This window comes from Drosophila serrata, unplaced genomic scaffold (genome assembly GCF_035046125.1).
Source record: "Drosophila serrata isolate PLE 108 unplaced genomic scaffold, ASM3504612v1 contig_249, whole genome shotgun sequence".
Classification (NCBI taxonomy): domain Eukaryota; kingdom Metazoa; phylum Arthropoda; class Insecta; order Diptera; family Drosophilidae; genus Drosophila; species Drosophila serrata.
This window is the reverse complement of record NW_028257147.1, coordinates 3,497,202-3,510,909: the sequence shown is the minus strand read 5'-3', so window position 1 is coordinate 3,510,909 and position 13,708 is coordinate 3,497,202. Positions and strand designations below refer to the sequence as shown.

Sequence of the window (13,708 nt, the reverse complement as noted above, 5' to 3'; positions counted from 1 at the left end):
ACTAACTTTTAGAAAACGAAGTTTGAACTATAGGATCGAATCGGAAAGAAAACAACAAAAAATCAAATAATGCTTGGTTTTAGATACTTGAGAGAAATGTGTTTACTACACGATTAATTTTAAAAAATACTTGGAAATTTGCCTCATTTTCATATAATTTTTTACATAATCGAAAAAGCATTAATGCAAAATATTTTATCATTATTAAATATACTTATAAATTGAAGTCTTAAAACCTTACTTGTTTCAACAAAAAAAGCTGATTAAGAAATCGAATTTGAATCGATTTAATCTTCTGCTTGTATTACACTCAGCTCAATCAAATATTAATCCAAATCGATTTTTCATGTTTAGCACGTAGAAATACATTTTTATTGGCACACGAACGTGGTATCGGTAATTTTCCTACGAAATCCACGTACTTTAAGGCAATCAAATTGCGATTCCGAAATTGAAATCTGTGCAAATCAAAAATCTACATTGAAGCTCATAAATTATTTCATTGGCACAAACACAATTTGCATAAATCGCACTCAGTCACAATGAACGTAAATGTACATAAAGGTCGCTGGGACAGAGACGAGGGCAATTTTTTCTCTTTTGGGGAGAAAGTCGAGACAGGGCGCTGTCTTCGGGCCAAAAGGAATTTCTCCATTGAAATTTCCATTTCATTTACTTTTGCACATTTACATTACCCGCAACCTGCTCACTCACCTCTTCCATCGGACTTCTGTCTCGCAGGATTCGCCGGCGAGCTGTGCAACTTCGAGTATAATGAATGCGAATCGAATCCGTGTCAGAATGGCGGCGAGTGCATCGATCACATTGGCAGCTACGAGTGTCGCTGCACGAAGGGCTACAGCGGCAACCGTTGCCAAATTAAGGTGAGTGAACACAATGGCCAAATAGATATAAAATGGTTGTCTTTTCTTTCTTTGGGATAAACCGAGGGAGAAAATACCTTAAAAAAGAAGCTATAAAAGGTTACAAGCAACACTGCTTTAAGTATTTAAAATATGCAAAGAAAAAAATTCAAGCCCTGAGGTGCGAAATCGCAACATTCAAGTCTTCCATGAATGACGAATCTCTAGAGAACCCATTAGTTGATTCACGATTCCCTGAGATAATCAATATTTTGTATTGAAAACAAATCCCGCGACAATTCCCCAGTGTGTAAAAGTCGAAGGACCCCAACCGTACGCCAGTTGTCTGCGGAACTTGAACGGTATTGATTTAATTTGCTCAGAGCAAGGACTCGCGCTGCCACACACACAGGCATAGGAAATCGGATTCCACATGTGTGTGTGGGTACGTGGTGTGGGGCGAGAGTATCCTTCAGATACGAATGCTGGGAAAATACATTTTTGAATACGTAATGAAGTTTCAGCGAAGCTCCTCCGGTCCACACTCCCCTATTTCTATCTCAACTCAGCCACAATATGCTTTGATTTGTGCCGATTTTTTTCATTTTCATTCGCTCTCCCCTCCCTGCTCTATAGGTTGATTTCTGCGCCAACAAGCCTTGCCCCGAAGGACACCGCTGTATTGATCATGGAAATGATTTCAGCTGCGAATGCCCCGGAGGTCGCAATGGACCGGATTGTAATCAAATGCCACGAACGGTAAGTCATGATTTATGCAGTTTCTGGGTCTCTGGTTTGAGTTCTCTGGCTCTGGCTTCGTCGGCTTTTCGGGCTAGACCTTGTTGTTTGGCAAAAATGCCAGCAAATAGCCAGAAATTGTTTGGCCTACTACTGTGCAGCGGCATAATTGTAGGCAATCTGGTTCGCTTCACAAACTGCTGCTGCACAATTTCATACACACAATTGCTTCTTTTTTATTGTGTGCGGTTTGCTGTGCATTTTTAAGCAGATTTACGACTCCAAAACTGGTTGGTTTAATGAATTGCTTTGTGTGGGGTTTCTTATTGAAATTGATATTCCATGTCAGAGTTCTCACTGTTTTATCCTGGCAAATCAGAAACAGAAAAAATGTAATTGCATTTTGAGGTACAAGAAATACAGAGAAATAGGGAAATAATAATATGCTTTCCACTTAGATCAACTTTTAATGAAAAGTACCAAAGTCCCGCCTGCTGCCATTTAATATTCTGCCCCTGTTTAGCCTTGCAAATATCAATTTCCATTCAAGTCTCTTGCCAACTTGCTTCATAAATTGAGTTAACTTTACTTTGAGGACGAACTAACTCGAAAAGAATTTAATAAACGCCCAATGGACTTGACAATTTGTGGTGCTAAAATAAAACTTAACAAAATGTACATAAATTAAGCGTCAAAGCGCCATAATTAAAGCTTTGTGAAAATGATGGACACGCTGACTAACCGCGATGGCTCCAAGGACCAAAGATCCCCCGGAACACTGTCATTATGCTTTATGGGGGGAGTGAGGAGGGTAGGGCGTGGCAGGACGAAACCACGGCTAGAATTTGCGGCTGCCAGCAGTAGTGGCTCGTGGCTCCTGTTGGGGAAGGCAGCGAAATTAATTACATTTTACATGCCAGGCACACACACACACACAGAAATGGGAAGAATGGAGGTTGCTGCCGCTCGGTGATGCTCCTCCACGGTAATTGTTGGGTTGGATGCGGTTAGATGATACCGGCCTCCATGAGGGCAAAAGATATGGGAATATAAGAATGACTATAGAAGTTGTAGTTAGGGAAATTCTACTCCTAACCCAGTCAAGGATGTTTTAATAATAAAAGCATATGATTTTTGTTAGAGTAATCACTTATCCTCACTCAATCCACCACCAATGCATTGATAATTCTCAGTACTTTCAGCAATGCAATGTGAATCCCTGCACCCATGGCGGCACTTGTTGGTCCAGCGGCGATAGCTTCTATTGCGCCTGTCGTCCCGGTTACACCGGCACCATGTGCGAAGGTGAGTCCTTGGTCTCCTTGCGGTCCCCAAAAGTCATTAACTTGATTAGACCTGGCCTGGCTGCTGGAAAAAAATATGTTTCCCTCGGTGGCTATCTAACTTTTTTCTTCCGCTTTTCCCCATCCGCTTTTCCCCGGGCTTTATCCGGCTGGGCGGTTTTTCTCTTTCCGGCAGATGAGTTTGTGGTGGAGACTGTCGTTAGCTCCAGCGAATTTATTGTGGACGATGCGAACGCTAGAAATTTTAATGACAAAACTTTCGGTTCATCGGTTGTGCTTAAGAGTCCCATTGAATTGCATAATGCATATTTTGCGGCCGGAGTTCTGGCAGCCGCCATTTTCATCGTTGCCGTTGTGGTAAGTACCCAGAATTCCCAGCATTTCCTCCCTCCTCCCTCTCGTGATTCCCCAAAAACCCTGGGTGTATTTGGAGCACAAGGTCCCAGGAACATGACCATAGCATTCAGGGGAAATTGTACTTTGCGGTTATGCAAAGTGCGCACGCGAAATGCCATTGCATATTCATTTCGGTGTCGGGAAAGTGGTCGAGCAACTGAATTGAGCTGCAGAGCTGCAGCGCTGCAGAGCGGAGGCTTTAACCCAAAAGTTACCAATCGCCTGGACCAGTGGGCTTAAAGCAGATGCAAATTTATACAATTGGTAGCTGTTCTCCTTCACAATGTATGTGTTCGAGATAGCCAAGTCTCTGGCAATTTATTGGAAGCCCAGAGCGATTCAGTTGACTGGATAAATTGATGCAGAACCTATAAGATACTCCAATGGACAGGTTAATATCGAAGACTTCAGTTCGGGGGTTATTTATGGTAGGAAATTTAAAAGTTCTGGAATAGTTAGTAGGGGAATTTATACTTATAATATGTTTAGATCTTTCTATAAAGACAGAACATCCTTTAAACCTTCAAATTTAAGCACTCAACCAATCCCTACCTTAATTTTCCAGCTCTCCTGAAGCTTTTACCTTTTACTTTTCCCCAAAATACAAGCCAATCCATAACCATTTGCTTAGCCTCCCCAACAAAAAATATCTCCCCATATTTCTCTTCGTTGCAGGTCACCATTTGTCACTGCAAGGTCAATCAGACGTATCGGAAATTCTCGACACGTTCCACCTCGTTTATACCCATCCTGGGATTCAGTCGTCGCCCCAAAATGCAGGGCAAACTCAATAAGCATTGGCTGAGTGGCAAGGGTGCCGCTTCCGCTTCCGCCGCAGCTGCTGCGAGTGGCACCTCGAATGTGGCACCAACGGTTGGACCGAGGAGCAATGGCGCTGCGCGGCATTTGCCAGGACAACCGCAAACGCAGACCACGCTGGGTGGCCAGCTGCAGGAGCGACCTTTTCAGCGGCATCTGGCCATGAACCTGGAGAACGATATGTATTACACGGTGGACTTTAGCGAGAATTCACAGCACTCGCCATTGATACAGTGAGACTTGGACGGGAATGGCGGATGGCTAGTCAAATTCACCCCAAACAGAGAGGAGTGAGGAGGGATTGGAATGGAATGCGGGGGCGGGGTCCTTGGTCCTTGGGTGGGGGAATGTGTAATTATCTTTGATGCTCTACTCGTTGAATATTCCAAATATTGAACAGTATTCGATAATAATAAACTAAATGCCAGACATTTATGTGCAAGTGGGGAGGAACACTAACTTTACGATTATGATTCCGGCTAATGCAAGCACAAATATTTATGATTAATACATTTATGTGTATGTATCTCCGGCATAAATAGGCTTAGCACACTTGTTTAACCAGGTTTATTTTGGGCTAAGCACACACGAGCATACGGACACTGACACTGACACGGACACAGATAATGATAATGTTTTTGATTATAAAACACTCACGAGGGCAAAAGGCGCAGAATGAGATATAATCTAGAATTATGTAAATGTTTAATGGGCTCCGCATAAGTTTATCGTTTGAATTTTGTACATTTATTCGGGTCAAACAAGGCACTTCAGTTTATGTTTGCCATCTCATGTGGAATGCTGGAGCTGATAGGACTGGGCTCTCGGCTAATTGTTTGCCATAAAATCCCTCATAAATTTGTTATGCAAATGCCCGGTCCGGTTCGGTATGTCCTTGTCCTAGTCGTAGTCCGAGAGTGAACTTTATGGATGGCCATTTGCATATGGACATTTCAAAGAGATTAAATGACTTTCTTGCCCGGCGGCAGAAAGGTTTCTCAATAAATTTAATTAGATAGAGTTCAGGGGGATCAGGCATGCTGGAACTAATTATATTTACTCCATGTCGAACTGAAACTAAAGTTGGCTAGCATTTTCACCACATTTTCATTTCCAAATGTTTGCAATTAGTTAAATAGCAATAAAACGAATCAGCCAAGAATTGTACTGTGATGTGTTTCTGGTCACGCTGCTGAAATCAATTTCCTCTCCAATGTGTCGCAAATATTGGGTTTATATCAACTAATTTCTGGAAATTCTGTTTGGTTTAGTTTTAATTAATTTTGCCATACTAATAAATTGGAGATTGGGGGGTCGGGGGGACGGGTGTTTTAAATTGAATTTAGCCAGAGATTATTGTTGCCAACTGAGTTGCATCGGGGGGTGTGAGTGTGGGGTGTGGGGTGTGGTGTGTGGTGTGTGTTCGACCGCAGTCGAAAGTTGTTAGTGAAAAATAATTAGCATAAATTAAAATTGTAGCCACAAAAGTTAATATGTTTTTTGTGCATAAATAATATTTATTTTGAAATCATTTCCGTAAACGATTTCGTGCGGTGTGTGTATCCGTGTGCTGGCCACATTTAGCATATTGCTGTTGATATGCAAACAAGAATGCTGATCAAATGGCAAAGAGCTGCTCCCAATAAATGATTTAAATAAAAATTAAAATTAAAAATACAAAATACAAAAACGAAAAAAAAAATCTCGAAAAGCGACATAAGTGAAATAAATTGAGACGAAAATTCTGATATTGCTTGATGCATTCATTTTTTGCATCAATAAATAATATTCGTGCAATTTGGAATGCAGAGAATGAGTTTGTAATTAAAATGCTATATTAAGTAATTAATAACGATAAACTGAGGCAAACCAAAACAAAAGCCAAATGGAAAAACCAATAATATAAAATAATGAAAAGCCGTAGCCTAAGGAAAAACACGAACATACACAGACATAAAATAAAAGCGAAGCGAAAAATGACAGTAATGTAATGAAATTGAAATAAAACAAATGAGGAATAGCAAACATTTTTATTCATTGCGTCAAATGAGTAACCTATGGCAAAGCACTTGACGTTTTGGGCAATTACAATTTAATTTTTAAGCCAATCAGCAAAATAAAGTGGAAAATCCAGCGAAACATGAAAGAGTTTGAATTCAATTTAAATGGGAAAACAATTACCAGCTAAAATCTTGTTTGCTTTTTTCTCGTTCTCAACAATTTGGTTTTATTCAGTTTCATTCCCGTTTTTGCATAATTTATACATAGACATATACATTTATATAACATAACACACACATGTACAACTAAACAATAGTTTTCATTTATCATTTTCCTTCTGTTCTGCTATTTTGTTCTCTTCTCTCGCTTCCCCTTAGTTGCTTTCGGTTTTGGTTTATTAATATCACTCATACGCCGTGTGTGGCTGGTCAGAGAATTGGACTGCCAGCCGCCCCTCAAGTGGCCTCAGATTTTTCCTCATCCTCCTGCTGTTGCGGCTGTGGCGGAATTTTCCCATTTCCATTCGATTGTGGTTGCTGCTGTTGCGGCTGCTGAGGCGACTCTGTCTTTTCCTCCCCCGAATTCACGGTGGTCTTTGAGGTGTGCAGCTCCGTCTCCTCAGGAATGACCTTGCGACCCTCCTGATCCTGCAGAATTTTAAATAGAACAAATGAAAAGAAAAAGTAGGTGATGAGTAAGTATTTTTCTTGAAGAAATAGGTATGCTTTTGCCCATGCCAAATGCTTAATAAATGGAGTAAATACAATGACTAAAAAATCAAAAATTAAACAATAGAACTTTGATTATATCACTCAGAAAACATTTTACAAATTCAATGCAAAAGTGTGCAAGGGTTTACATAATTCAAATTGTTTAAAGTCCAATTAAAAATGCATTAAAAATTTGTTTAAACTTGATATGGTATAAACTTGAGAGATGTATATTAATTTCTTGTCAGCTTTTAAAACATATAAATACAAATTCTGTATAAATTTTATACACTTTGTATTTAATTTTTTTCATGACAATTTAACAATATGTTTTTTATATTTATTTATTTTATTTTCTTTGCATTTAAATAAGTCAAAGTTCTACTGTATTTGCAACAGTTTACGCGAATACACACACACTTCCTTCCACTCGTTTAAATATTCCACCTTTGCGCACATGCAATTAGCAATTAAAAAGGTAAAACGCATGCAAAAAACCAATTCCATAACGAGCATACAAATTAACCAACCAATTCCATAAATAATAAAAATAAAAGCCAAAAAAAAACGATATATACAAAGGTAAACGGAAAAAGCTACCCAAAGTGTGGCCGCAGTGTATAGATTGCAATTTACAATTTACTCACTCAAATTGTTATTAGTTTTTCCCTTAGCAATCCCCATGGATTTTCATGCAAATACGGGCAAGTATGTATAATCAACATGCATGCTAATTTGAGTTCGAACATGAAATTTAAGTGGCCGATAAATTATATTTAATGAAGTTGCAGTCACTGGGAACGATGGTTGCAAAAGGATTCTGTTCGTGTATTGGGGTTGTCTGTGAATCATGTTGGTTAATGAAGACTCAAAAGATTTCAGCTGTTCCTATTTAATTAATTGGATTTGAATGTTTTGCAATTTGCTGGCATTCACCACATTTCCATTTATATAATTCCTTCACTTAAATTCCAGTGAATATTGGTTTTATGCTCTTAGGAACTTCTTTAAGTACATTTTTAATTCAATTTATTTTATTTAAAAAATGATTCAAAATAATTATACAGAATTACAGAATGTAATTATCAAAATCATATTAAATTCCATGCTCTAAATACACTTTATAAATCTCTAAATTATTTTTAAAACATATTGCTTCTTCTTAAACACTCTCTATAATGTCTCCAAGGGGACCCCACTTTTATGGTCTTTAGTTTCGTTCTCCATTCGAATTTCAAATGATGTTTTCTGTTTTCCCATCTCAGATCTCAATGTGCTGCATTTCATAAGCATTCCGGTTGAGTTCGCCTCGCCTCCCAAATATGCGCAAATAAACGAATAAACTGCAGTTTCCAGTTGCACCAAAAGCCAGTTGGAGTTGCCTTTTTTAATACCCTTTCAAAAAATACCCTTTCGGAAAAAATTTAATTTTTCAAATTTAAAAACTCAGTATGCAGATTTGTTAACCTAATAAAAATCAGCACAGAAAAGTTTTCCACATTGAAATCAAATCATTTTTGGCTTATTTATGATATTTGAAAATCTTAGATTTAACCAAAAAATTTGCATTTAAAAATACTCATATATTAGATTTACTTCTTGGCTAATTTCAAGGGTATGATAGCTTTGGCTTCTCGAGTTTTGCTACGTTTCTTGTTTTCTCGTTTTTGTTTTTTAATATTTTCCATTTTCTTGTTTTGCGCGCTTTGTTGGTGGTGCATTGTCGAAAGGCATTTCCGCGTCATCAAACTTTTCGGATAATTCGCCATGCATCGAACGTAGTTTTCTCCTTGTTTGGCTTTTTATTAAAAAAGTGTTTTGTGGGGTACTGTGTGTTAAAAGGAGGGGATAGTGGTGCAAAAGGCACACCGTCCTTGCAGTTGAATGCACAAAAGTTTTCCAACAAACCCACACTCACAAGCAAGTGCGCATCTTAAGTGCCATGTGTGGTCGAGGGGGGTGAAAGGAAAAACTCAAAGGAAAAAAATAGAGAGCTACACTAAACGAAAAAATAATAATAATACAAGCCCAAGACCAAACTAAAAGCATTTTACCTAGAATTAAATTTGTATACATATTTTTAAAGCGATTACAAAGTACGCAACCTGCTTTATAAGAAGTAATGGCAAAAAAAATCCCAGAAATAATTAGAAAATAATATTCAGATATTCAGGCATAACTTCTTCTTCCCTTACATTAAGAATTTAAATTGTAAGACATACAGAGAAAATAAACCTTATTAAGGGAATAATTTGTGATAATCCTAAAAGGCCAAGAAAGTCTTTATTTCATATAGAAATCATTGGTGTTACTTCTCCCAGCAGCTGTACCACTCTTATTTTGAACATTATATAATGTGCATATTCTTTTCTTATAAAAAATATAAATACTTTTTTTTTAAACGATTTCCCGTATTTAATTTATTTTCCTTTGTGTACTGAGAGAAAGAAGGAGCATGAATTTCTATAATGTTCATGCTCAGTTCATTTTGTGCTGCTTTTGTTTCCATTCCTTTGTTTGGCTTCGAGTTGTTCCTTCTATACATACTATATATATACAATTTTTTTTGTACTGCTCCTTGCCACGCCTCCCCCCGCCCCCCGACACCCACTTGCCCCTTGCCCGTATGTCCTTTGAAACCGCTTACAATGGGCATTACTTACGCGCAATTTCGCGTTCACTTTTTGTGCGTTATGTTGAAGAAGTTATTGGCCTCGATAGACGAGCTTATAGAGCGCGCTATAAAGTCGTTTTTGGCCAAAATCAACAATGACAAATGTTGCCAGCAGCATTGAATTACGTGGCATTCATTTTGCGATCATTCCCCATAAATATTTCTATTTTTATTCCATCCTCTCACACATCGATAAATCGCTTTCATGGCAAAAGAAATAAAAATAATACTAGCACACTCACACACACACAAACAAGTAAGAGAAAAAGAAAAATCTATCGATGTGGATGAAAATAGGAGCATATCCTTACTATTGCTAGAAAGGAGCAGATAAAAGGGAAGGAGAGAACAAACAGGAAATCGTAGAAGGAAGTTGGAACATACAAATGTACATATGTGAATGTCAACATACACACAGTAAAGTACATTCAAACAAGAAAACACACACACACACACACAGAGGGACGTGCCTTGGAAATGGTAAAATATTGAGAATACGATTGGGACTCTTGCCATTGTTGCCAGTGGAACAAAAGTAGTGGAAATTGTTGGGAAAATGCATTCAAATCATGGAAAAATATTATATTATATTACATGAAATAAAATTGTTTTGTTTTATTTTATTTTTTCTCTTGTGTTTCATTATTCATTGTTCAAGATTTAAATTGAAAATCGTATTGTCCTTCGTATACCATCAAGAAAATCAACAGTCGGAAATGACTCCTTCGCTCAAGCATTATATTCTATCTAATAAAACATAGGTTATTTTAAATCTCATATATCATATATTTATAAAATTTTATACATACAAACTTTTAAAGTTTTTCTTTAAATATTTACCACTGCCATTGAAAAGTTTCAAATCATTTGCCACATTCGAACAGACGCTGTCCTTTTGCTATGCCTTGGCTTGTTTGTTTATTCCCTGGCATTGTTGTTCTTTTCACCCACTACACCTACCTACACCCACCTCACACACACACACACACACTCCCATGTAAAACCCCACCCACCGCATTTGCAAAAAACAAACATTGTTGCTTTTTGCAACAGCTGCCATTGTTATTCCTTTTTGTCAACTTGTATTAAGTTCAACAACAAATCATTTGGCGTAAAACGTAAACAAAATCAAAGCACACAACAATAGAAAAAGGGACATTTTTCAAGCTGCCCTACACATTCCCCCCCCCCCCAAAAAAATAAAAAAAAAACACACGACTGAATACTAAACTTTAAGAGTGGGCAACACAACAACATCAACATCAACAGCAATAAAAAATAAAAATGCAAAATGGTATGTGAGGTGATGTGAGCAACCAAGCTCAAATTGCTCGACGAGTGTGCAAAATTAAACTAAACTCAACTAAGCGTTCAGTACGAAGAGAGCTTGAAGCTTTTAGGGGGCTCAAAGGGGTAATGCTGGGTGGGGTAGGGGTGTTTTTATTTATTTTTTTGTTTTTGTGGGTTATGCACATGAAAACAAGTGATGCCCAAAAGTCAAATGGCGCAAGTGCGGACTTTAATTCAACGAAATAACTTAATGCCCGGATGGCTTGGCAAACTGCGACGCCCGAAACTCCTTTTCATCCTGCCAGTATTTTCGAACCAACACCCCCCACCCCCTACCCCCTACACCGTCCAAAAAATAGGAAGAAAAAACGAAGAGAAACACAATAAAAGCTGCAGCAATGGGAACTGTACATGCCATTGCATTTTCCAGCAGCTGTACATACAAAGAAAAAGTTCAAATAAACTTGTTTGCAATCAACAAATTATACCAAAATAATATGAAACAAAAATATAAGGAATACACCAGTATAAAATATATTTTTAAATACTTAAAATTAATTTTTTATTAATACTAGTTTTTAATTCTTTTTAAATTTGAATTACTTTCAAGAAAGAATTTATAAGTTGTGTTTTCTATAAAAAGCAATAGTTTAAGCTGTTAAAATCCCCTTTATATATATATTATTATTAGCATAAATTTTCCCTTAATAAATTATTAAATGCCTTTTGTATAATTTATGGTGTAAAATAATTTCTCACAGTGCACTGGTGCAATATCTTGGTGGATGACGCTGTTGCCTCAGTTCGCTTTTGCCACAGCCATGGTCTCTGTTTATTCGCATTCAGTGCTTCATGCTTTCGGGCGCTTGCAGCCCAGGACAAGCAAAACCAAAAAGGACTCAGGACATGCCAAGCCATGCAGTCGCAGTTACATATGTTTGTGTGAGGAATTACCCTTTGCAGATGGGTCACAACGATTAGGTCAAAAGGTTTGTTAAGAGTCAAGAAATCATAAGAAGTAATTTATAATTAATAGAAGAAATAATAAGGCAAATAAAAGAGATCCAAGTAAAGTTGTATGTTAACACTTTAGTTTTATCTAAAGAGATTTTCTTGATACTTAAAAAACGTACAAAAAACACTAAATCAAGTTACCAATAAATTAAATTATATATTTGAATTTTATTTCATTTGAATTTTATTTCATTTCATTATTTCATTATTTTACTCTTCAGCAAAGGGCAATTCCTGTATTCGTTGTTTTTCATGCAGGTTCATGCCATTTTATTTTGACTATTTTTGGGATTTTTATTTCGTTTGTTTTTGTTTTTATTTTTTGTATGTGTTCTTGTACATTACCATTAACATGGAGCTGGGTATTACGGATAAATCCACAGCGGGTATTGAAGTTAACAAACCACTTGGATACTTTTTCATGCGGCTGGGAAAAAATGTTGATTCCACGCCCTGTTTGTATGCGAATGGCATTTTTGGCTATAGCATATATTATCCACATATATAGTAAGGGCAGATGCATTCACACTATTGCACAAACACACACGCACACACAAAAACACATATACACCCCTCAAAAGTACGAATATCGAATAGAAAGCTTTCTGCTCTCGCTGGGTTTTCTGGCACAAAGCCAAGTTTCGGTTCTGGTTCGGGATTCTGCAGCTGGACGGTTGGACTGCAATTTGCAAGCGATACGCCTTACACTTGGGAAAAAAATCTATCAAAAAAGGGATTGAATTAAAAACTTAATTACAAATATTTCCCCTTTAAATACAAAAGCCTTTTGGTAATATAAAAATCTTTTTGAGGAAATATAACTAAATTACAAGGCAATTATTGTACGAAAAGTCCCTAAGAATGCATTTAATTATTCAAACAAATTTATCAATGTTTTCTACATTCTATAAACAACTTGCTAATACTTTAAGCGTCAGATTTATGAAGTTTTGCTAATTGCATTAATTAAACTATAATCTTCAGCAGACACTATTTAAACACTTGAATAATATGTAGCAATTCAACAAGAATATAAATTTAATCTATAATATATATCTAAATATTTTATGATAACAGTAAATAACCAACAAATTTAATAAGTAATTATTTCTAGTGTACTAAAAAAACTTCATAATATTTACCAATTTAAATGCTTTCTAAATATTATAGTTAACTCTCTGGCAAACCCCATTTGGCAATAACAAATCTATTATAATTTAAATTAGTTTTTTCCCCAAGTGTACCAAATCTCTATGTGGCAGACACGCCTCCCCCTGACCGCCCACTTTTTTTTTTTACTAAAAAAACAAAATACTATAGTGAACTCTTGGGTTTCTCGGGTTCTTGGCATTGTTTTATTTTATTTCGTTGCTCGGCGATGTGTGGAGGCAAACTGTCAGTTTGGTCTGTTTCGAATCAGAATGTTTTCGCAAAAAGGCAAAAGACCAAATGGCAAGGCGAAACTTGGTCTTGTTCATAAATTCATTAATTTGTTGTTGTTTTTCCATCCCACACACCCGACTCGTTGGTGGCTGCAGCCACATTTGATTTATTGAATTACGGTTGCCTAGTTGCCATAAAAGCCTCGCTTCAAAGCATTGGAAATTAATTACGAAATTAACTTTGACAAACAGTAGAGAGTGCAGCAGGATAAGCGAGTGGGGATATGGGGGACACGATAATCAATTACTGGCCATATATCATCGAAAGTTTTTAATTAAAGGATATCTCGAATAAAAATGTCTGCTCACAATTTCTGATTCAAGTTGTTGTGTAAGTTGAAGTTATGAAATATTATAGGGAGCTAATGGAAATTTTATAAAGTTTTATATAGGAATTTTTAATTAAAGATATAGTTACTGGAAAGGGAGAATATATGTGTGTTCTTAAGCCTGAACA

The 13,708-nt window shown here is 36.9% G+C and overlaps 2 protein-coding genes across 5 annotated transcripts in view; one reads left to right on the top strand and one right to left on the bottom strand.

Moving 5' to 3' along the window:
- Positions 1 to 6,259, top strand: part of wry (delta and Notch-like EGF repeat containing weary) — a 28,703-nt gene extending 22,444 nt beyond the window's left edge. Inside the window, exons 8-12 of one of the 2 annotated variants that reach the window (XM_086832680.1) lie at positions 742 to 884; positions 1,500 to 1,622; positions 2,804 to 2,906; positions 3,081 to 3,262; positions 3,977 to 6,259. In XM_086832680.1, the coding sequence (XP_086688806.1) occupies positions 742 to 884; positions 1,500 to 1,622; positions 2,804 to 2,906; positions 3,081 to 3,262; positions 3,977 to 4,357 (932 nt within the window). In that variant the 3' untranslated portion in view covers positions 4,358 to 6,259. Of the gene's footprint in view, positions 1 to 741; positions 885 to 1,499; positions 1,623 to 2,794; positions 2,907 to 3,080; positions 3,263 to 3,976 lie in introns of both variants that reach the window. The other variant, XM_020949030.2, reaches the window with a different exon arrangement.
- A 61-nt stretch (positions 6,260 to 6,320) lies between these two features.
- Positions 6,321 to 13,708, bottom strand: part of LOC110179135 (major facilitator superfamily domain-containing protein 6) — a 31,681-nt gene continuing 24,293 nt past the window's right edge. For 2 of the 3 annotated variants that reach the window (XM_086832681.1, XM_086832684.1), the window contains 2 exons: positions 12,155 to 12,262; positions 6,321 to 6,768 (listed from right to left, as the gene is read on the bottom strand). In XM_086832681.1, coding sequence (XP_086688807.1) covers positions 6,577 to 6,768; positions 12,155 to 12,262 — 300 coding nt within the window. In that variant the 3' untranslated portion in view covers positions 6,321 to 6,576. The remainder of the gene's footprint in view (positions 6,769 to 12,154; positions 12,263 to 13,708) is intronic. The other variant, XM_086832683.1, reaches the window with a different exon arrangement.